The sequence below is a fragment of the Lissotriton helveticus genome, chromosome 6 (assembly GCF_964261635.1).
Source record: "Lissotriton helveticus chromosome 6, aLisHel1.1, whole genome shotgun sequence".
NCBI lineage: Eukaryota > Metazoa > Chordata > Amphibia > Caudata > Salamandridae > Lissotriton > Lissotriton helveticus.
Window position 1 is genome coordinate 500,052,972 of NC_136067.1, and position 24,325 is coordinate 500,077,296.

The 24,325-nt window shown below is 44.6% G+C and overlaps 1 protein-coding gene and 1 long non-coding RNA gene across 12 annotated transcripts in view; one reads left to right on the forward strand and one right to left on the reverse strand.

The window, feature by feature from the left end:
• LOC144762713 (uncharacterized) overlaps nucleotides 1–17,931 on the reverse strand; it is a 264,788-nt gene extending 246,857 nt beyond the window's left edge. Inside the window, exon 1 of the long non-coding RNA XR_013596131.1 lies at nucleotides 17,792–17,931. This is a non-coding gene — a long non-coding RNA (uncharacterized LOC144762713). The remainder of the gene's footprint in view (nucleotides 1–17,791) is intronic.
• Nucleotides 1–24,325, forward strand: part of MLIP (muscular LMNA interacting protein) — a 1,868,253-nt gene that overhangs the window by 346,912 nt on the left and 1,497,016 nt on the right. For all 11 annotated transcript variants that reach the window (XM_078647952.1, XM_078647955.1, XM_078647953.1 and 8 more), the window contains exon 2: nucleotides 2,076–2,129. In XM_078647952.1, coding sequence (XP_078504078.1) covers nucleotides 2,076–2,129 — 54 coding nt within the window. The remainder of the gene's footprint in view (nucleotides 1–2,075; nucleotides 2,130–24,325) is intronic.

Sequence of the window (24,325 nt, forward strand, 5' to 3'; positions counted from 1 at the left end):
ATGTGACTGAATACAAAGATATCCAGTAATTTGAAGACAAAATTGACGATTCTAGTTATATGTGGTTCCTGGAATATTCTTTATTTCATTTTATAATAAGAAGAAGACTGCCAACACGTTTCTTCCCTTAAAAAACCACCATGGGACTTCTTCATTGCTAAGGTATTCGTTTCAATTCTAATAGTTATCCATTTTGTCAAGGTATAAGTAACATCTCCTAACTTCATGAATTTCCCGTCCTCATCTGGAAAATTCAGTCAAATTGCTCCTTATGTGAGATAACATCAGTTCCTCATTTCTAAATAGGTTATTCTCTTATTGTCACATCCGGTGAATCGCCAAGCCGGCTCCTCAGTGCTCTAGGAAGATGACCTGGACAAAATCATGTGCAAACTACGTAGCCAATCAGATTTGTTGGAGATTCACCTGAGATGGCAATGTGGTTTTAGAGTTGGTGAACCTCAGAGTTGGGCACCCATATTTTTGGGACGTCATTGAGTGTGGAGACATTTAGCACAACCATTGAACGTGGTAGCTTTAAGAGTAATTGCAGCTACTATCATTTTGGTAAACGATTTCCTTTTGAAAACCGATTTCTATATTCAATTTTTAGTCTATGTTTATCTGAATTGTTCTATAATAACAACTGAAAAATACAGTTGGTTCATTATCGTGAGCGTTCAAGCTGCTAATTTATTTATTGTAAAGCGCTTACAGCCAGATTCATCAAACCAAAATCCGCATCGCAAAGGGCCAGATTCTCAGAATCTGGCCCTTTGCGAGCGGTATTTTTGCATTTGGGATGCATCATCCCAAATGCAAAAATCGCTATTTTAGAAATCGCTAAATTGCGATTATTTGCATTTAAGGAATCTCAATTTGAGATTCCTTAAATGCAATGCATGAACCATTTAAAAATTGTGAATTCGCAATATGGGGCCGCTATTTACCGCAAAGTCTAACTACGTGGTAAATAGCAAAAACTTAGAAAAATGCACTTAAGTGCATTTTTCTAAGTTGTATGTTACACACACACATGTCCTTGGGACATGTGTGTGCGCAACACCAGTGTACATTACCATTTCAGGGGTGCAACAGGGTGTCCTTTGGACACCCTGGCACCCTTGAAATTGCTTCCTTATTTGCGATTCGCTAATTGCTAATCGCAAATAAGGAATGAAAGGCCCATAGGAATGAATGGGAAAGCCATTCCTTATTTGCGATTAGCAATTAGCGAATCGCAAATAAAGAAGCAGTAGAAATGGCTAAAAATATTGCGATTTCTACATGCATCCCGTTTTGCGAGTCTTTAATAGCGAATCCTTAAAATTCGCTATGAAGGACTCGCAAAACATGACTTTGATGAATCGGGGGGATAGTCGCTCAACAGCATCGCAGCGCGAAACGAGCTAAGGGCAGGCAGGAAAAGAAAGGGAAATTATGACTGAAAAGGCAATGCAGATGTTCCAGAACAAAAATCGAGTGTTTTTGAAGACTAACCAAAGCAGATTGTTTGTGCAGTAGTCGAAGATCTGGGGGTCGTATGCTCCACAATTTGAGACCACACTTATATAACGAGCTACCACGTCATACAACAGACAGACAACAGAAATATACTCGAACGTGAGGTTATATTTTTTTAAAGCACTGTGTGTGTATATACACTGAAAAACTCTCACACGTCCATTATACTCTCGAGTTAGAGCATCACTGGAGCAATCGCAACTTATAATAAGGCAGTTTAAACCTGTTCTTACACACAGTGACAACATTGCACTCATTAAAACAATGATTGGGGTTTAAGTGCATTCTGAATTGTGTGTTTCAAACAAAGAGCAGTAGCAACATTAGCACGCAATAAGGCAAGTATATTCTACTAAGGTCTACCAACCCTATAGTTCTATGTGCAGTGTTTCTAAAATACTAAGGACCTTTTTTATCCATTCATAATAGATTAATAAAGTTTTTGGGTCCGTAGCATGTGCTGTTTTGCGTAAACCAGCACCTGAAAATGTCTGCTTCGTTTACCGCTGAACTGCTTGCAAATTACTTCTTTCTTTGTGTACTTTTAATAGGAAATCGTTTCTACAAAGGAGCTAAGACATGACTTTCACGGAATGGCATCTGGGGTAAGTACGAAAGAATTAAAATAACTCATATTTCTGCACAGGCACAGTGACAAACGATGAAGGCTAGAACATATGATATTGTGTTCTCTATAGAATGTTTGGCATGCCTGACAAAAAGGGATCCACTTCCAGTGACTAAAGTATTTATGATCCTTGTTTAAAAATCTTTGCATCACGTTTAAAACAAGCCAGGATCCTAGATATCCGCAGTGCAACAGGTGCAGTGGCACCTGGGTCAAGAGGTGTTATACGTACTCGGTGCCCCACGTAGTAGCTGTTTATTTACTACAAAACAAGGAGTTGGGACCCAATTTACTTCCATGCATTAGTGACCGCAGCACCACACTTTGCCACTGTTGGACTGTTGCCTCAGTACTATGTATAACTTTATGGAATGAGGTTGTGATTCACAGATTTGAGCGCTAATACTCTGATGCCACAATACACAATGCAAACTGCTTATTACATGAAAAATCTCTCCTTTTGTTGCCACTATCGACAGTTCCAGAAGTCGATCAGTTTCAGTGAAGTTCAATTCTAAATGGATTAATTAACACACAGTACTAACCAGAGGACCACGTTTAATTTTACATCAGACTGTCTATTTAGAATTTCAGTGGAATTACTTTTTTTACCGTTTGAAGTGTTGCATACATAGTTTACATATTGCCTCTAGATTAAGCCTGATTGCTCTGTTCCAAGCTACTAGAGAGCTGATCAGAGGTTAATTTGAGATTTTGCTTGTGCCTTACCCTGTCAGGGATTGCGGTGGCTGTTTGACCAGAGCTCACACTCTACTCAACCGATACCCCAATTTCTAACACTCATCATAACACAATTTTGTTCCCAGCCGTGGATAATCCATGAGGGTGTTCTGTGGGTCGCACGTTCCAATAACAACCTGTTTAGCGATGCTTACTGACATGTTGGATTGTACAGGTCCAACCACGCAGTCAAAAAACTGGTTTCCGATGACTGTGTATTCAAAGACTTTGGAAGACACTATTACTGCTGACATATTTAATGTGAAGAGATATGGTAGCCAGGTATAAAGCAAAACGTGTGTGCACTGCACTCTTATTTGGGGGAATGTATATAGCAAAACAAGAGTATAAATGGTGCTCCAAGGAAAGGATTGGTTACCATCCACAATCCAATACAGTTGTTCAGAGCAACGATCAGTTGGATACACAGCTTAAAGACAAAAAGCCAACATGTGTTTCATCCTTTTTCAGACAGACTTGATGATACTGGCATTTACGCACGTGATTTTGAATAGATACCATAATAACTTGTACAGATACTATCGATATATCCAGGTACTGAACGCTCTGAGGAAGCCCCAGGCTGGATGGCCATGCAAAGGGGTGAAACACGTGTTGGCTGTCTCTCACTCACTCTCATGGATAGAGTGAATATACTTTAAAGAAACTTTGAATAAAATGAGTTTTGTCTGACTGAAATAATTTTTCTGTAAGAATTTTAAAGAATCTTGGCACTTACAACCACTTTGAACCTTGTCCAAAAATTAGGGGTTAGGGGCTTTTCCCCTGTCAAGGGCAAGTATCATAAAACAAATTCCAAGCTCAATATATGGCCAGTAAGGGATCTGGACCTTTCACCCCTTTTCTCACAGAACTGAACGGTGTATGTAGATTCATCCATTGGGCACTGTAATGCCTAAGTCCAGTAGAAACCAAAGGTGCAAATTCATTTACCTAAGAACTTCCATGTCTCCTGGGAGAGTTCTCCACGTGTATATGTAGCGTACATGCCCACGCTACTTGTAAACGTGGAGCACTCTCCCAGGAGACATGGATGTTCTTAGATAAACGAATTTGCACCTTTGGTTTCTACTGGACTTAGGCATTACATTGCTGACATATTTAACCCACTTTGTGGGAATTAGGCCTATGACTACACATGAACTTGTAATGTACAAACTTAACAACCACCCTGAAATCTTGACACTATCTGGGAACACTTTGCGAAGCCTATGTAGACCTGAACTGACCGATATTCTGGCCTCTCCACTGTGTCTTGATTCTGTGGTTTTCCCCTAAATATTCATATCAATTGAAGTTTGATTCTAGGCTCAGCGCCTGTACTACTTTTCCATATACCTCATCATCAGCGGATGTTGAGTTGATTGTGACATGTTCTCAAACACTGGTTACCACTGCCTACACACTGTACCACATAGGATGGGATGCCCTGCTATTTCTCCTTCTGCTGATCACTCCATCCTCTAATTATCTCTTGACATTGGTATCAATATGCCTGAGTCCTCTATTGACCTTACGTTTTTGCACAGCTTTAGCTTCATGGCTCCATAAACCACACCCTCCTTTGACCCTACTGATTATTACCCTGTAACTCCTTCTTTTGTCTGTGTAATTCCACACACGTTTAGACCTACTATTCCCCCACTATCTTCATTTTAACCATCCTCCCGGGACTATCTGCCATATTTTCCAAATTTATGAAACACAAAGCCACAACATTTACAATGCCTCACTGAAATCATAAATCATGGCTGTCTAAAATATCGCTACAGACCACGCCCCACATTCTCTCAATTATGCCACCCTCAATGCTCTGTCCTTAAGTCATCCTGCAAACTCTCTTCTCGGTTTCGATTGGAACTTCTCCCTTAATGTCCATTCTGCCTACTGGTGCTCAAGTTGCCTCTACTCTCACCACATCACATCCCTGTGCCTTTTTTGTACCCAGTGTTTTTGTTGATTGTTAGGTACAATACTAACCCCTCTCATGCTGATAGTGGCATGCCCCCGGCATACTTTTTCAGTGTTTTCTGTTGAGAAGAATTTGGAATCGTCTACAAAAGCCCATGCTGGGAGTTTCACCGCTTATAAACGCATGACATTTACTCCTATCAAGGGTAAATCTATTATCAGGGATTGTAATAGGACAATTACACCCCATTATTGGTGAAGGTGTAGTGGAAGTGGTTTCTCTATGGGTGCAAATGTTTGCCTGTGTAGAAAAAAATGTTAGTGAGTGTATAGGTACTTATGTATAATATTTGCCCATTCAGAATTATATGTTTGCTACATTAACCATTCGAAATATGGATGTGGTTCATATCCATTGTGTAAATGTCTAACCTGGTGAACATTCCTAGGACGCTGCGACAATTACAGCTTTCCAGGAGTAGTTCTTAAATTTTAATGAATTTAAAGACAATGAGAAGTTTATTCCTAAAAGTGGCCTTCTTTGAGGACATTTCCACCTTTCTAAGACCATTAGTCATTACTTTGGATATTTGCATTAGACTAGGTTTGGTAATCACTTTGTTGGTGTAGTCATGTGAAAATTGGGCTTCTCCTAAACTTTTAATTCTGGGGTCTCTGTACCAGGCTTACATCTTATCAGTCATCAGTTGGTACTTTTTTGGGGGTATGTGTGTGGGTGGAACCATGCGTACCGTTACCCCACAAGCCTTACCGCGCTTGACTTTACCACTCATATGCATGGTAAAGGCAGTCAGCATTTTAGATAAAGACCAGATAGCGAGAATGGAGGAGAAAAGTAAGAAGGATCAGTATCAGCTTGTTAATTAGGGCTGGGGGGCTAGTTTTGGGGTAGTTTTTAGGGCTGGGTTTTAGGGCTCAGGACAGGGGGGGCAAGGTAGGTTTTAGGGCTATGGGCCGGTTTTAGGGCTCAGGGTGTGGGCTTGGATAGGTTTTTAGGACTGGTGGCTGGGTTTTAGGACTCCAGGTGGGGGATTGGTTTAGTTTTTAGGGCTGGGGCTGGGGTCCTTTGCAGTACTGGGCGCTGGGTTTTAGGGCCCATGGCTTAGGGCTGGGGTGCAATTTTTACCACACATATGCCTTTACCAATCATGCCTTTACAATGAAATTGGTTGTAAAGGCATGTGTGGTAAAGGAATGCGTGGTAAAGACGTGGTCATAATAAAGACTGCGTTGTTTAGGCATGCTATATAATCGCATACGTGGTTCCATCAAGGAACTTTTACCCATGCTATGAGGACTTAACCGGTCCTCTCAGCCTAGGTTATACATGCCCATACACCCACACACACACACACACACACTCATACACACAAATGCATACACACACTTTCACAGTAGGAAAGTCACAATGGTGTTGTAATATTAAAGTAATAGTTAATGCAAAAATTACATTGATCATAATAATAACATAATGGTAATAATAATAATAATAATAATAATAATAATAATAAATTGCTATGAGAAGTAGGGATTTCATATTTTAAAGGAAAGATAATCTGTGGTTTTACTGTAATTAGAATAGCTACAATATCGAAATGCCTTTTTACTCTGTCAGCATATTACTACGGGGCATCACTTATATACGACCAAGGCCCTGCCTTCGTAGCCTCTAGAATTCACCGGTACACCCTTTCCTGTGATCTGCGTTCTTCCCACCATAACCTGCTTACCATCCCAGCATTCAAGCGGAAAAAACATGTTGGCCTTCGCTTTGCGTTTTTGGCCCCCAGGTTATGGAATTCACTCCCGAGTGAACTCAGACATTCTCCTAGCTACACTTTCTTCAGGTGTTCACTCAAAACTTATCTGTTTCGGCAGGCCTATGCGTAACTCGGCACCCCCTTTTCTCTCCGTCGTTCTTAGCGCCATGAAACAGCCTGGTGTCCGTGCGCTCAATAAATACTTTTTAATAATAATAATAATAATAATAATAATATTTGTGTTCAAGGGAAAAGAACACAACCGATTATGGACAGTGCTCATTCCTCAGCTATGTTCAAAACTAACAAAAGCAAAAATACCAAATGGAAACCAGAAATGGCATGGTGCCATGACATCTTAAGCTGCATCTTTCAAACTATAAAATTGTCTCGGTAGATGTATCAACTATTAGGAGTTCCAAGTGAAGTGGCATTTAAGATGGGGGATCTGACTCATAAAGATGTTGCTTTGAGTAGGCATGACTTACTCTTGTGAATACTAATGGCTCACTCATGGCTTACTCTATGAGTTCAGTTGTAAGGCAGGAGTATCTGGTTTACTCTTGAAATTCATAAGTAAGTCAGGAGTATTCAATGGGTAACCATAAGCAAATTCTATATGAATCAGCGCAATACATATGAAGCTTAAGTTGACAATTTTGTCACTTGGAACCCTTAGGTGGAACCACCCATGTAGTGTTACCTATTCATCTGCAGTTTTATATTACATAGATACCTCCTGATTTGCAATCTTCAATTGAAACAACCCGGTGGGCTAGATATGCAGGGAGAGTGTGGAGGAGTCATGTGGGACTCATACAAATTTTGTCCCACCTCAAAACATACCTAACCTCCTAAATCTGTGTTCATCTTCAGCAGCCCCCATCCCCACTAAATAGAACAAGCATTGGTAAATGCATTAATTTTTGCCTATGTGATTATTTATAAGAAAAATATTCTACATTTTAGCTTGGTGAACAGTTGTGCAATATGAGTTTAGGAAAGTCCGTAAAGTGTTATGACTTGTTTACTGAGAAAGGCAATATATTGTGCAGTATCTGCTAGTAATATAAAGGGGGTGGGTAAAACAATGAGCAGGGACAGTTTAGTGTTTTAACATGCCGTTGAGGTTATCTGAACAATCACCTGTTTGTTCTGCACCAAAGTGTGGACACATTTCAAACATTAGAATGGGAGCACCTAAAAGCAGGTTAGAATGCCGGTATTACCTACTGTATGTAACTAACAAAACATTTGTTCAGCGCCCCTTCCATTCGCAGCCTGTGTAACCGTAATCTCGATAACTAGACAATGCTCTAGATGTTGCCTTTATGGCTGAAGACAACACTTAAGATGTACGCGTAAGTGACCAATATCCAGATGCGGCCCCCAGAATTTGCATTTGAATGTGAGAAAGAGCTGGGCATTCGCAGGCAAACATCCCACCCAAGTGGGCACTGGAAGGTACAATCCAAGGCCAAATTAATACATTTCAATAACATAAATCTCCAAAATTGCAAAGTTTTCATAAATAAACATGTATTCTGGAAAATCATGTGTTGGACTATGCAAAAAGCATTGGCAAATGCAGGAAAATATGCTACAGCCAAAAGAAAGGGAGGAAAAGTAAGTGGCAAGCATAGGAAAGAGAGGAGGCATGATGTTAGCCCCCTTTAAAGTTATATTAAAAACAATAGATTTCACAAGCGCTGTGCAGGGGACCCTAAAAAAACAGCGCAAGCGCTATGCAGGCGAAACCTAACAAGCACAGCGAAACGATGTACAGGGGAAACCTAAAAAGCAGTCTCTCAATCAGAGATCCGCAATAATGAAGGAAGAGCCCACCGGCTCAACTGAGCGGCACAAAGTAGATACAGATGCTCCATCACGCATCATTCTGGCAAACAGGCGTGCCGATGGGAGGGACAAGGGGCGTGGCACACTTGGAAAGGAAAAGCCTTCTAATGGGACAAGGAGCAGTGCGTGAGTGCACCCGGCACTGCATTTAGCTTTCAAAGAGACATTAGCCATAGTCAGGGAAATTTTAAAAAGTAATGGACTTAATGAAAATCCCAAAATAAAAACAGGGCAGACACAGTAATAAAAGATATATTTATAAAATCTACTCAGGGCCAGGGATCGAACAGCCACCGTCAGCATTAAAGTGATGTAGGATATAACAAGGCGAGCTAATCTTTGCCCAATAACTCACATGCAAAAGGACAGACTCCAGTGTTGATATAAATGGGCCTGGCCCACTTGGAAAAGGACAAATTCTTTTGCAGGCCCAAGAGCGGTGTAAAAGTGCACCAGGCCATACATTTTGTTTCCAAAGGGTTATAACCCACGGATAGAAGAAAAAGTGAATACAGAGGATGACAAGCTTGCTAAATAAACAAGCAATAACAAGGCAGGGGTTGTGGGTGAAAGTAAAGGGTAGGGCATGGTATGACAGCTAGCAATGAATGCCAGCAATGTTGGAGTTTGCAATGGGTGAAGAACAGTCTGCAAAAACGTGCACTCGTTTTGAGTGCTACAGATTAACTAAAAAAACGGTAAAACAGAGGATGTGGCCTAATGGCCACAACTGCCGACCTTAGAGCTGGGGAGCCAGCTTCGAGTCTCGCCATAGGTTCAGAGTCACTCTTGAATTGCGTGCCAAAAAAGTTAAAATAAAATACGAGATAAATGCATGCAGCAAGAAAACGTAAATGGCCATAGCATTAAAAACAAAGTTTCCCAACAATGGAAGGCACCAGTTCTTCTGCGACGAGAAACTGATAGAAGCGCACGAGGAAATAGAATTGGTAAATGCAGGAAACTATGTTAAAGCCAATAGAAATGGAGGAAAAATAAGTAACAAGCACAGGAACCAATGAAAGCAAGGGGGCGGGATGCTAGCCCATTTTAATATATTATTGAATACAATAGATTTCTCAAGCACAGTGCGGGGGCTGTGCAGGCGAAACTCAAAAAGGTGCACAGACCCCTTATTCACTCCTCCACCTCCAACAGGGTTTCCCTTTCTCTTTCCTTTGATGTACAAAAATATATAGTGCCGGGTTCATATAAAAATTGTGACAACTACAGGCCTTCACCAGCAAGTATACTTCTTTGTAAGGGTGTAGATTTCTGAATTTTAGGAATTCACAACTATTTCCAAAAGTATCCTGGGAACCTGTGACATTCCTGTGTTTACAGGCATATTCCTGAGCACCATTTGTGATTTGCCACTTATATTAATTCAAAGGGCTTGCACCATGGGCAATTTTACATGGGGTGTAACCAATGTACCCTCTAAATGTTTTCCTCTGTGTGTGGCAGGGCAATATCTCTGTATGCTGCAGCCAAGGCTATGTGCACTAAGCATGCAAGTGCTGCACACGAGTATATTCATCTGTGGCAATTACCACTGAGAACTTTTGTTTACAATTTAGAATGAAAACTAGTGCATTTCACACATATATCTCTATTTAGCAGGGTCTTGAGACATTTTTGCGATGTGGATACAGACCATCATGACATGAATAGTTTACTCTACTTTGGTTTTACAAAAGTTTTTTATTTGATACACTGGTGTGCCCTCATCAATCAAACAAAAATGGTTGAAAGCATAAATATTTCATAGTCTGCAAAAACACTCATTACTAGTTTGCGACAGGAAAAGAACTACTGTTTGTGTGGCTGTGCTCCTTCTGACATGGCAGCATGTTGTAACTTACAGTGACGTCAGCCAATGGCTGAAGAGAACTGACTCATTGCCCCACGATGAATGCTGAAATAGTTGGAATAAATAAGTGAATGACAAAACAGGAGACTAAAGGAGGACCTTCGACTGAAAAGCCCTTTAACTACATAATACACTAACGGCCACATGCATCATTGTTGCCGTTTGCGATTTCTTAATTGCGAAAATTAAGGAATCGCAAAAGGCTATACATCAAGAAATCGCAATTTCTTTTGCGATTTCTTAAAATTCCTTAATTGCGATTCACAATTTGCGAATCGCAATTAAGGAATCCCTTCCCATTGATTCCTATGGGCCTAGAGGCCCATAGGAATGAATGGGAAGTCATTCTCAATTTGCGATTCGCAATTTGCGAATTGCAAATTGAGAATGCAATTTCAAGGGTGCAGGGGAGGTCCAAAGGACCCCCCGCACCCCTGAAATATAACTTTAAGTGCATTTTTCACACACACATGCCCCAAGGGCATGTGTGTGTGTAAAATGAAACTTTCAAAAATGCACTTTTGTACATTTTTGAAAGTTTTCGCAAATTACCATGAAGGTGAACTTCATGGTAATTTACCTCTCCCTATTTGCAATTTTAGAAATCGCAATTTTAAAAATCGCAACATGATTGCGATTTCTAAAATGCGAAAAACATGATGCATCCCAATTTTGTCAATTGCATTCGCAAATAGCATAATTCCAGTGGGTCTGGCAACACCTTATATTGGGATGCTGCACTGTGCCATGTGCTCTTGCAAGCCCATCCTGCACATTTTTAGCGTAGTGATTCTTGTGTTACCAAAGAGTGTGTTAGAGGAAAAGAAGGAAGCCAACAGATGTAGAACAGTTGAGCCTTTGCTAAGAGTCTTCCAACAGCAGGACTGTGATGGGACAGAAGTGATAGTGAAAACTTGGATATCTATTCCTTCCCTACTCCAGTTTTCCTTAGCAAATTGTATAGGCAAATAATTAAACACAATACTTTTTCTGTTCAGCCCACATTCTGAATGAAAGTTTTTAGACATGCTATCATATGTGATCAAGAACAAACAGGTTGCTCAATGAAAAAGTATTTGAGCAGTGTCACACTATTTGGTCAAATATGGATTGATCCTAGAGTTCCTAGTTGCCCACAGTGCAATTTAGCCACCAGATTTATGTTTGGGCACTTTTATTTAGCGCCAACCTAAGGCAGATTTAACCAGCGCTTGCACTTAAGCTAACACTGATGTCCACATGTGCTCTTTTCTCCCAAAACGTTATTTACAGCAAAAAGATATCATTGCATTTTGTGTAAATAGACAAGATTCCCTTGAAAGACTTGTTTTAAAAAGGCCTACTAAACAGTTTTAATGAGAACCCTTGGATAGCTCAGCACTGACCCACATTAACGCATAGAATCAAGATTTCATTCTTGGAGACTGAAATCAGTGCTGAAGAACAAGTAGGCTGAAGCTGCCAGTAGACAAAACTATGCTTCTCCAGCAGGAGCTTAATCACCAGAGCTATTGTGACATTTTTATTATTGCTTGAAGACTGTTGGACACTCAAAGAAATCCGCAGCGCCTGGCACATGCAGTGGAAGGTGCGACTGCACCAAATCTGACCCTGATTGAACACATACAGCACAACGCAACGCCATTAAAAAGAACACAGGAAACCATCATGTGTTGTCAAGTTAAACAAAGAAAACATTAAAGAATCAGTAAAAAATCAGTAGTGGTATTCTGAAAGTTGCAATATTTACTAACTTCTTTATCGTGGGCAGAGTTTCTGTACATATCCCTTGAGCCCAACTGCCAGTCCGATTGTAAAACCCTACAATTTCATTATTTTATCTTATATTTAGCAGTCTCGGTGGCCATTCAGTACATGAATGTATGTGGTAGGGGGCAATGGGAGAGAAGACATGGACAGCACTATGTGGACTGGACTAGCTTAACACAAGGCATTTGTATTATGCACGGTCGAAAATGCAACTGGAAAGCAGTTCCGATTCTAAAATGCAAACAATTGTGTAGTGGGACAAGGACTTTCAAGCTTAGAATTCATCATGAAAAAATAAACCATTGTTTCCTGGAGCGCGTGCATGCTACAAATCGTGCAGACTTTTGGTGAATCCGTGCAGGCCCTCTGACACAAAAAGCGAAAATGGTGCGCTTAACTGCCACCTGCTCCAGACTTTGTTAAGGCATTCCACAGTCCTATGGCAAGCCTAACCTCAAAGCCCGTAACTACTGCTCCACCATGCGTTGTAATTGAGCACTGCACTTCGCCGCCATACAAAAGACTGTACTTATCACCAACGACACACAGTTTAAAGGCTGTGGCTGGTGAATGTTCTCAATCTGACATGAAGTAGAGATTTGCGCGCTTTGCATAATAGTGTGCGCACTGAGGAAAGGCAATGTGCGCACGCACGCGCATGAGCACATATTACAGGGAACAATGGGTGTATGTCGCGATGCCAGTAGTATCAGTGCTAAGCAACCACTAACCTTGGAAGGACGTCAGCAGGAACAATGGTATGCAGAAAGCCCCACCTTCTTCCCCTGGACGCACCCACACAAAGAGTGAAGCTAACACCACTATGCGTCAATGCACCCCGGGGAAAAGGGAAGTGAATAAAATAAGAAACACTGCCGGATGGACAGCTCCTCTAGTTATGTTATGTTATGTTATGTTATACTACATTTCTAAAGCGCTCAGCTACTAAGAGTATCCCGGCGCTGCTACCCTAAACCCCCTACCAGCTAAACAGGAAAATGGACTTAAAATAATAATGTTTTTAGGTTCTTTTTAAAGACAGCCGGCAGGGGCGTAACACAGGCCCACGCAGCCGCCGCAGTGCGGGGGGGGGCCTCTAGCTCCAAGGGGCCCCCTCAGCACTGCACTGTGGCCGGAGAGCTCTTGATTGAGCCCGGAGGGGGCCCCTCTAAGTACCGTGCAGGGAGGCCCCCTCACTTTTCGTTACGCCAGTGACAGCCGGATCCGCAATCCTCCTAAGAGCAAGAGAAAGCTCATTCCAAGCTAAACCAGCCTTACGAGTGAAAGAGCAGCCCCCCAGCCTCTGGCGTAAAAAGCGCGGGTTCTGAATAAGAAGTTGGTCCGAAGACCGCAGAGTCCTAGAAGGAATATAGAACAAAAAGCGCTTCTGTAGATATAGTGGGCCCAATCCATACAAGGCCCGATGGACAATCACTAGCATTTTAAATTTCAAGCGGGCCTCAACAGGGAGCCAATGAATGTGGCGAAGAAGGACCCGCACGCTCTGCCTGGAAGAAAGACCCCGCAGAAGACGCGCAGCCGCATTTTGAACTACCTGTAGTTTTTTTTATCAGGTAGCCTGGGCATCCCACTAAAAGTGCGTTGGAATAATCCAACCGGGAGAGAATCAATGCCCTAACTACAGTTTCTTTCGCCTCATCCGGCAAAAGAGGGAGGAATTTGCGCAGAGTTTTAAGTATGCCAAAACAGATCCCTGTAACTTTTTTTGACATGTGTCGCAAAATTCTAATTTTCCTCGAACCAGACACCCAAGTTTTTAGCAAGGCCCTTGTCAGATTGGGGGGGTGGAAAGTCAGTTGGCCACAGTCTGGATCAGAAATCCGCAGGAAAGGCTCCAAACAGGAGCACCTCAGACTTTTCCTCATTGCACTTAAGTTGTGCATTGGCCAACCAGCGAAACACAGTGGAAAGACAGCGCTGAGCCGTGTTGACCGAGTCATCGCCCCTTCTCCAGGTAAACAATAACTGCGTGTCATCCGCATAGGCCATCACCCTAGCCCCCATTGACTCCGCCAGATAAACCAGGGGAGTCACAAAGATGTTAAACAAAAGGGGGCTAAGGGAAGAGCCCTGAGGCACACCAGTGGAAAGAGGGGAGGGGAACGAGGCAAACGGAGGGAGCCAGACTTGCTGTGACCTATCCTCTAAAAAGGATTGCAGCCAGCTCCACGCCGAACCCGCAATGCCGATTTCAGAGAGTCAATCCAGGAGGAGGGAGTGGGGGACCGTGTAGAATGCCGCCGAGAGATCCAGCATCACCAGAGCTGCTCTCCCGCCGGCATCCAAACAGTCCCTTATAGACTCAACCACATCCAACAGTGCAGATTCCGTACTATGGGTGGCCCGAAACTCCGATTGCGCAGGATGTAGCGCGCCCGACATCGTAACATAGTTGGTAAGCTGCAAGGTGACCGCCTTTTCACAGACCTTGGCCAAACTAGGCAAAAGCAAAATGGGTCTGTGATTACCGGGAAGCGAGGGGTCGAGGGTGGGCTTCTTAAGTAATGGAACCAAGAGGGCCTGCTTCCAAGCAAGCGGGACGTGTGCCTCGCGAAGCGACTGGTTAATCAGAATGTTAACTTCCAGATTAACCGTATCGGCTAGGTTCGCCAACAGCCGAGCCACGCAAGGACCGTTGGGGGAACCAGATTTGAATGCCCCGAGAATTTTACGAGAGGCCGAAAGGTCAATGGGGCAAAAAGTCGAGAAGGAATGATCTGGGTCCTTCGCCACACTAAGCCGCCGCTGGGGCCAGGGAGGCATCAGGTTTTTTGGAAAAGAGGCTTGGATATCCCTGATTTTCTCCCTGACATAATTGGACAGAGTATTTGCCCAGATGACTGAGGGCGTGACCACTACCTCCTGTGCACGCGGCGCCACAAATCTCTGCACAATAGCAAAGATTTCCTTTGCATTATTGTTAGCCCTGTCAATGCGCCCGGCAAAAAAGGTGCTTTTTGCCACAGAGATGGCTGAATAATACAGTTTCTGTTTGTCCCTAAGAGCCTGTTTGGCCACAGGACAGTAGCCACTGGCCCTCCAAATTCTCTCCAAAACCTTACAAGAGTGTTTGAGATCCCTCAACTCTGTGTTGAACCAAGGTTTGGAAGGGGTTTCTCTCCCCAGCTTACGGGGACCAGAAGCCGAGAGGCCAGTGACAGCGTCACTAATCCAATTCGAGAACCTAGTAACGTTCTCCGGAAGGGTGCTACCAAGTGTCGGGCGCGAAGCCACCAACTTGGCACTCAGCAGCGCCCTATCAATCTTACTGACCTTCGGGGCGCGGTGGCTGGATGGTACATGGCGACCTTTCAAGGCCGTCCACGAAAAAAATACTGGAAAGTGGTCTGACCATGTAACCGGGAGGGGATTTTGGACCAAAACCGTAAAGTTGGAACAAATAAGGTCCAGCGTATGGCCCCCCTTATGGGTTGGAACACTCACCCACTGGGAGAGCATAACTGACTGGAGAATATACCGGAAGTCAGCGGCGTCCGTCTACTCTACCGAGTCAAGATGTAAATTAAGGTCACCCAGCAAAAGGAAGTTAGAAAACCTTAGGACTCTCTCTGTTATGATGTCACCGCAGGAGTACAGAAAGGCGCCCGCCGCACCTGGTGGGCGGTAGGGTAGGGAGCCGCCCAAGGTGAAGTGGGGTGACAATTGCAGGCTGAAATCCAAAGTCTCACAACCCATCCAATTAGTGAGAGCTTCCCCCTGAAATACCCATCACTCTCTATATAATATAGCAACACCACCCCCTCTCCCCTGTGGGCGGTCAACCCGATGTATTTTATACCCAGGGGGGGTGGCCAGAGTGACTATAGGGTTGGAAAAAGCGTCCAACCAAGTCTCTGTAACAAAAAGAAGTTCAAGATCCGAGTCCGAAATCAGATCAAAGATGTCAGTGTGGTGCCGTTTGAGAGATCTGGAGTTAATGAGGCAAGCTTTAAAGCTGGCCGGAGGACGAGAATTTAAGCACCGAACCTCCGACCGAAGCTGAATGTTAGGCAGAAAGCCGCAATCTGGACAAGCCAGAGTACTCACTGGGTCAGCGGAAGCCGTAAGATCGCTAACACAGCATGTGCTTTGCAGGGACCTAAGTGCCGCGCTGGAGTACTGAATACGCGGATCAGTGTAACGAATGGAGTTCAAACCGGCAGCATGGCTTGCCCTGAGCCCTGCCTTAGCGCTGACGGGCGCAGACGGGCTTGCCTTAGGCGCGCCCGCTGCGCGTACGGCCTAAGCACTTTGAAGTAGAGAGTGGCCAGAGCTGGTAGAATCCAACAACAACTGGACCGCTGACCGCGAATAGCGCGAGTCAGGTCCAAGATGGCCGCTACCCAGCTGAAATTGGTGTCCGGAGTGGAGCGAGGGAGATACAAGGGAGACGAGCCCCAGGCAGGAACACTCAGCGCAAGGTAAATGTAGTCTTAAAAAATTAGCAATAACCCTCACAGAGCCGCCGAAAAAGTAACACAAAATTCAGACACTCCCCCCCAAATTCCCTTCCAAGCGCTCCCCCCCAAATTCCCTCAAGCACACAGAAAACGAAAAAAACACGAAGGGCAGATTTAAAATAACACAAGGCACTAGCGCTAGGAGTAGGAGCTTACAGTAGCAGCGTTCGATCGAAATGAGCCCCTCTACATAGGTTTGCCCAGAGCCGGTAGAATCCAACAACAACTGGACCGCTGACCGCGAATAGCGCGAGTCAGGTCCAAGATGGCCGCTACCCGGCCGAAATTGGTGTCCGGAGTGGAGCGAGGGAGATGAGCCCCAGGCAGGAACACTCAGCGCAAGGTAAATGTAGTCTTAAAATATTAGCAATAACCCTCACAGAGCCGCCGAAAAAGTAACACAAAATTCAGACACCCTCCCCCAAATTCCCTTCCAAGCGCTCCCCCCCAAATTCCCTCAAGCACACAGAAACGAAAAAAACACGAAGGGCAGATTTAAAATAACACAAGGCACTAGCGCTAGGAGTAGGAGCTTACAGTAGTCCTGTTTCTGTTACTGTTTCATCTAACATAGATGTTCATCACAGAAGTGTAGGAGTTTTCTACCAGGGGGAACTGCATGTAAGGATGAGAGAAGGAACCAAGGGTTAGGTGTTTAACAGAGAAACCTTTCACACCACACTTGAAGGCTAGATAATGCTCACAACTCACAAGGTCAACATGGCAGTTTTTTCTTTTGTATGTGAAGGTACATTCATAACCCAGGAGGATATCTTCAGGAACCTTCACCTGGTCTCCCTGAAATTTACCAAGAATATCCGTGTACTAGTAGTGCAGGACAGTGGCAAATAAACCCATGAAGGTCTGTGCCACACAGCGGTAGTTGAGAAAGAAGATATCCATTAAACAGCAAGGTAAGGTTCAAGAACACGAGCGCTCCTGCGCTTCTACCATAACCCCAAAATCAGCAATGTTGGTAACTGGACACACGAGCGCTTCTGCGCATGCTCAAACTCAACAAGGAAGTATCCCAAAACATGCAACAGCGCTCAGAAAGAAAAAACATAAATGCAGCAAGGTTTGCGCTCCTGCGCTCAAAGAAAAAACATATATGCAGCAAGGTTGGATAACCTGAATATTTTGGAGAAGCGGAGAACTGCCAAGGTGCTCCAGCGCGGTTTTCCATATTCTAGCACCTAAATACCTGAATCACTTCGTAGTAAGGCGGGGAAGAATCCTCGTTGTCGGCACCTAGAAAATGCCGGTCACGCTCAGAAACAGCCTGGAACTGAATTGTCAAGCCCTGCTCCTGTAGACAGGAGGGGCTTTGTAGCCTCGTCCAGAGTTTCCTCTTCCGGTATGAAGAACACGAGGCTTCTGGGGATTGTAGAGCATGGTGTTCCATGCACCCCCCGGTGGCCTCCGACACGTATTGCATGCATACTCTTTCATTCTGCAACCCGCAAAGGAAAAGAAAGGAGATCCTAAAGTCCTGCCTCTAAGGGGATGAGCCGTGATCGCTAGAGAACCCCCTCTCAAGGACCGACGTCTCGGCGGTTTACCTGGCCTACCGGGATGTTTAGCATGAAAGCGTTCTAGCAAAAGAGGGTAGTGTAGGATAGTAGAGGGCTCCCAAGTTCTATCTTCCACCCAAACCCCTTCCAATCTACTAGGTATTGACCTCTAACAATGCAGGAGTCCAGGATTTCCTCAACCTCATACTCTTCCTGCCCGTCTATGTCAAGGGGACTGTGTTTTGATGGTAATCTCATTCCTACGGGGCAATGTTGGAGTAGAGATATGTAAATACAGGATGGACGTGCCAAGAGAGAGGGAGAGATAAACGCACTGGAACAGGGTTAATGATCTCTTCTACACCGTAAGGCCCGATGTATTTAGGGGCTAACTTGCCCACCCCTTTTAAATGTAGATTCTTTGTGGAGAGCCACACCTTATCGCCCACTTGGTAATCAGGTTCGGGGGCCCTTTTCTTGTCGGCAAATCGTTTCTGGGCTGTTTGGGATAAGGCTAACTGGTGCTTAGCTTCAATCAGGACAGCACGTAAATGGACATGATGTTCCTGTATGGAAGGATGTTTGGATGCAACTGGCCACCCAAAGAGGAGCATGTTTGGATGAAACCCTCAGAGGCAAAAGAAGGGCAAACACCCTAACGTGGAATGTTTAGCATTATTATAGGCAAATTCTGCCATCCAGATAAGGGGGTACCAATCGGCAGAGTTCTGAAGAGTGAAGCATCTTAAGTATTGTTCAAGGGTTTGATCAAGTCTCTCTGTCTTTCCATCGGTCTGGGGATGGTAACTGTTGGACAAACGGGCCTCGATGTTCATAGTCTGGCAGAGCGCTTTATAAAAACATGAAGTGAACTGGGTTCCTCGGTCTGTAATTAGGATTCTAGGTATCCCATGTGCTCTCACCACATGCTGCAGGAACACCATTGCCAATTCGGAAGAGGTAGGTAGTCTTTTTAACGGAATAAAGTGTCCCATTTTAGTTAAACGGTCGATAAGAACCAGGATCGCGGTATAGCCCTAACAGGGGGGCATCTCAACTATGAAATCCATTGACACCGTGTGCCACGGAAAAGGAGGAATAGGTATCGGTCGTAGAAAACCCACAGGTTTGGAATGGCTCGCTTTTCCCTGGGCACAAACAGCGCAGTTCTTTATGTATTCCTTAGTAACTTTTCTTAGCGGGGCCACCAAAAGGATCTCTCGATACCGGCGATGGTTTTGTATTCCCCTAAGTGTCCTCCCAGCGTAGAATCATGAGCCCAGGTCATTACCTGTACTTGGAGCTCAATCTGTGGCACGTACAAGGCCTGGTAATGGTACAACAGATCTCCAGTGGCACTCCTATGGTCGGGGTTTTCTTGTATCCACTTGAGGCTATCAATGTTAGCTACGGACACCTTAACATCCTCGAGGAAATCCTGTGTTATAACGAAGGCGAGGGTCTTTTATGGATAAGCGGAGGCAGGGAGAATGGCTGGAGGTTCCTTGTCCTCATCCAAGTGGTGCTCTGCGGGTTCCTCCTGTCGGGACAATGCGTCTGCTTTACCGTTTTGTGGTCCAGGTCTGTACTTAATGATGAAATCGTAATCAGAGAAAAAGAGCAACCATTGCAGTTGGCGTGGAGTTAAGGCTCTAGCTGTCTTTAGGAACAGGAGGTTCCGATGGTCTGTGTATAACTCATCTGTGTGATGTGCCCCTAGGAGGTAATGTCTCCATTGCTCACATGCTCGTTTGATAGCTAGTAGCTCTTTGATAGAATAGTTCATCTCACACGGAGTGAGTTTCTTGGAGTAGAAAGCTACCGGATGCAGTTGCCCTGTGTCTGGGTGTCGTTGGGACAACACTCCTCCCAGTGCATGCAACACTCCTCCCAGTGCATGCAGGGATCAGGGTGGAGTAAAATGAGAGCTTGGGTAAAACTGGCCTTTAATGCCTCAAAGGCATGGTTGGCTTCTTGATTCTATTCAAAATGAACATTTTTTCACAGCAACCTGGATATGGGGTGGATGATACTGGAAAAGTCTTTGATGAAGAGTCGATAATAGTTGGCAAACCCCAGAAAACTCTGTACGGATTTTACATGATGGGGTGCCTTCCATTGGGTTCTAGCTTCCACTTTACCCATATCCATCTGAAATCCTTGAGCGTTGATGACATATACCAAGAAGGTGACTTCCTCAACGTGAAACAGGCATTTTTCTAATTTGGCGAATAACGAGTGTATCCTGAGCCTGTCTAGAATGGTTTTGACATGGCGTATGTGTTCTTTGAGGTTGGTAGAATAGACAAAAATGTCGTCCATGTAAACTATACATATGGTTTCCAGAAGTCCGCTCAGCACTTCATCCATGAAGTATTGGAAAGCTGCTGGGGCGTTGCATAACCCAAAGGGCATCACCTGGTACTCATACAGTCCAAGCTTTATTTGGAAGGCCGTCTTCCATTTGTCTCCTGTTTTGAGCCGTACTAGGTGATAAGCACCCCAAAAGTCTAACTTGGTGAAAACACGAGCACCTCTCAGTTGGTCCAACAACACTGGTATGAGGGGTACTGGGTATCTGTTTTTTATCATCACTTTGTTTATCGCTCTGTAATCGATGCATACCCTTAGTTCATCACAGTCCTTCTTCTAAATAAAAAAAAGAGGAGAAGAAGCTGGGGAAGTAGAGTGTTGAATGAATCCAGAAGCAAGGTTCTCATCCAGGTAGGTCTTTAGGAGTGTGTCTCAGGTTCTGTGAGAGCGTATACTCGGCTACAGGGGATGTTGGTTCCTGGACCAAGATCGATCCGACAGTCGTAGGGTCTATAAATTGGGAGCTGGGTTGCCTTTTTTTTGTCAAATACCGCCTGATAGTCTGCATATACGTCTGGAAGGGCTGTGGCGCAGCAGTACCCTCCATCTTCACATCCGTAGGCTAGTAGTTTAGCCTGGATTCCGGTTGTGTTTTCTTGATTCAGGATATATTGGTACAGTGTTCCTTACAAAAGGTGGACGTTAAAGACACAGTACGTTCCGTCCATCGTATAAGAGGGTCATGCAAGGTCAACCAAGGCATACCGAGGATGAGGCGAAACTGTGGAGCATCTATAAGATCAAATTGTATTGTTTCGTAACGGTCTTCACCAAAACGCATGGAGAGAGGAACCGTGTGGAATCTGACAGGTCCAGAAGTCAGTGCCTTCCCGTCTACTGCTTTGACCATCTCCGGGATTTCCTTTCTTTCATATGGAACTCCTATGTTCCATGCGTACTGTTGACCAATGAAATTCCCGGTGGCTCCGGAATCCAGTAAAGCTGACACCTTAAGAGGGTTGGCTGTAGTGACCCATTAAGTGACATTCACGTTCTTGTGTGCCACAGATGGTTGGACCGTGTTGGTTTGGAAGGAAGGGATCCTTTCTGATCCTGAACCCAAGGCAGAGGTCCTGTCAGTGCTTGGGCTCCTCAGTTTTCCATCTCCTGTAGTACCGTCACCTGTCTTCTAGGAACAACATTTCTATCGGGAACTTTAGCCCAAGCACGGCATTCCCTAATAAAGTGTCCGCTTTTCCCACAATAATGACAGAGCTTTTGCTGCCGCCTTTTCTCTCTTTCCTACAGAGTAAGCGGGCCTCGGATTCCACCTATTTGCATGGGTTCAGACCCACTCCCAGTTTCAGCATGCTCCTAAGGAGTTGGCCGAGGTCTAGGGACAAAGTAGCGTGCTTCTCCTCTGGTTCTATCTCCTTTTCTTTCTTGCACCCGATGGTCTAATTGAACAGCAAGTTAAATCAGTTCTTCACAGGTCTGTGGTGGTTGAACTAATTGAGAAAGGGCATCCTTTAGTTCACCATGTAGTCCTTGATAGAAGAGGGCAGTCCATTTCTCTTGGGGCCATTCAGTCTCCACCACTAACTCCTTGTCGGGCGGTCCGATTTTCGCTACGATGCAGGTTGGACGCTCGTCCAACCGACATCGTAATAAGGCCCTAAGTTATTATTATGCATGGGTGAAATCTGTATGTGTCCTGCCACAATCCCCATATTCTGAATACTTAAACCCCTTACCATGCATACATATATATCTGTCATCCTTTTATCATCCCAAATGCTCACATTCCTCAGTTCTTCCCTCCAAAGTGCCTAGTGTGAGAAGTTGGCCTGGTATATGCTGTCCACTAGTTATAGTGGGCAAGAAGTCCAAACAACCCTTATTGATGAATAGGTTTAAGACAATCTTTATTAAAAGCTATCTTAGTGGTAACTATGGAGAGCAGCCGTCAGGCTAAGTCTTGAAGGTGTGTAAAGAAGCTTGGTTTACCAAATTATAACCTCTTGAATATTAAATGAAAGAGAACCACACAAGGTATATATAAAAAATATATGTATTTATTACTAAACATTCTCTACTAATCTCTTTATGAGATTCAAGAGCAAGATACACAATATCAACACACTAGAACATAAGTAAATTGCACAATATACAATGTGCCTCAGGGGGAGACCAAACCATATTCTAAGAAAGTGGTATAAGAACCACGACTTGACTAGACACAGTGCCTAGAGCATGTAGAATTTCTGGGACCCCAAGGAACCACCCAAAGTAGTGACACAGGGGCCCCACTGGGGACGTGTGCAGTGTGGGAACACAGCCATGAGCTCCGTACAATCCTATGGGAAAGTTGCAGTTGGAATTCTAAAGATTAGGGACACTTTGGAGAGGACTTGGAGGAAACCCTTTTAGACTTAGAAGGTTCTAAGGGCAGCACCCATGTGAGCACTGGAGTACTCGTGTTACCTCCCCCAGGGAAGCCGGGTCCATAGGTGCCAAATTGTGTCTGGAATCATTGCTGTTTTCAATAGCGAGTTGCTGCACAGTGCTGCTGCCATGGAAAAGAAAAGCGTCCGGTGTGATCCAAGCCTGGATCAGAGATGTGAAGAACCTGAAAGCAGAGGGGAAGGAGTCTGGGTCACTTCAGGGTGACCAGGGGGACGGTAGACCAATACCCACCAATGTGGGGTGTTTCAGGTGCGATGAAGTGAAGCTTGACTCCGCTGCCATGAGGACCAGGAGATTCTGACAACAACCAGAGTCTGCAGGTGAGCTGTCCCACAAAGGATGTCGAGTGCTGGGGGGTTGGTGTCCGGATTGGAGACCAACAAGCCTTGGCAACAGCAACCCACGTGGTGAGAGTAAAAAGGCTTTGGCAGGGTCCTGGTGACTCCCAAAGTAATGGAGAGTCAGGGCACATCTGGAGAAACCAGGTAAGCCCATTAAAAGTGACAGTACCCTTCTCAGGGACCACCAAATTGATGGACAAGGGATTGCAAAGGGAACTCAAGAGGAATCACTAAATACCAGCGCAAGGGTCACTCGTGGAGTGTAGGCCAGTAATCTTCAGTGGAATCACTGCTCAGGGTCTGGACTACAAGTAGCCCAAAGCACAGCCTCAGGGATTGCCAGAAAGCATATGCTGCTGCAAATGTCCAGGGGTTTGAGTTACAGAGTCCCAACGAAGGCTTTGGTCTCAGGTTTGCTGAGAGCGTAGATCAGCCTCGAGGAAGCTTGGAAACTCACCTCCTGTGTTGAAAAGTCTTCAGAGTCCTTCAGGAACTGCATAGTTACAAACCAGACAGATGCGTCTTTGCTGCCTGCCTTGCAGGGGAGTAACTCCATTACTCCTAGTTAGATTCTTCGGTCATTCAAGGAAGTGTAGAAAGTTGAAGTTCTTGGATTCTGTAGCAGAGTTTCATCCAGGCAAATCTAAAGTCCTGTAGTCAGGGGTTCCTACTTTATACCCAAGGAAGGGGTGGGGTGGGACAAACTCTGGGGACCCACTTATGGGAGGGTCAGGACAGAGGGGTGGTTACACCCATGTTCTATGTCCAGTTTCGCACCAGAGCAGGGGCTGAGTGCCCCTGAAACCGGTTTGAGCTGGACAATGCACAGGGACACCAAATGTGTCCCCAGTGCAGACATCAAAGGACTCTTGAAGTGCACCCACCCAGTCCCAATACACTAAAGCCTGTCTGGGAGGAACTTTTGTACAGCCTCCCCTACTGGAGTTTCGTTCATCAGCAGGAGGGCAGACGCGTGTCTGGCAGCGTCCATTTCGTGATGCCAGGGTTCTGTGAAGATGGTAACGGGTGTACCGGTGTAGTCATATTTCTCCCTCTAGGAGGGTGGAATCATACCTCCCCCGCCAGGACTGGCGGGGAGGTATG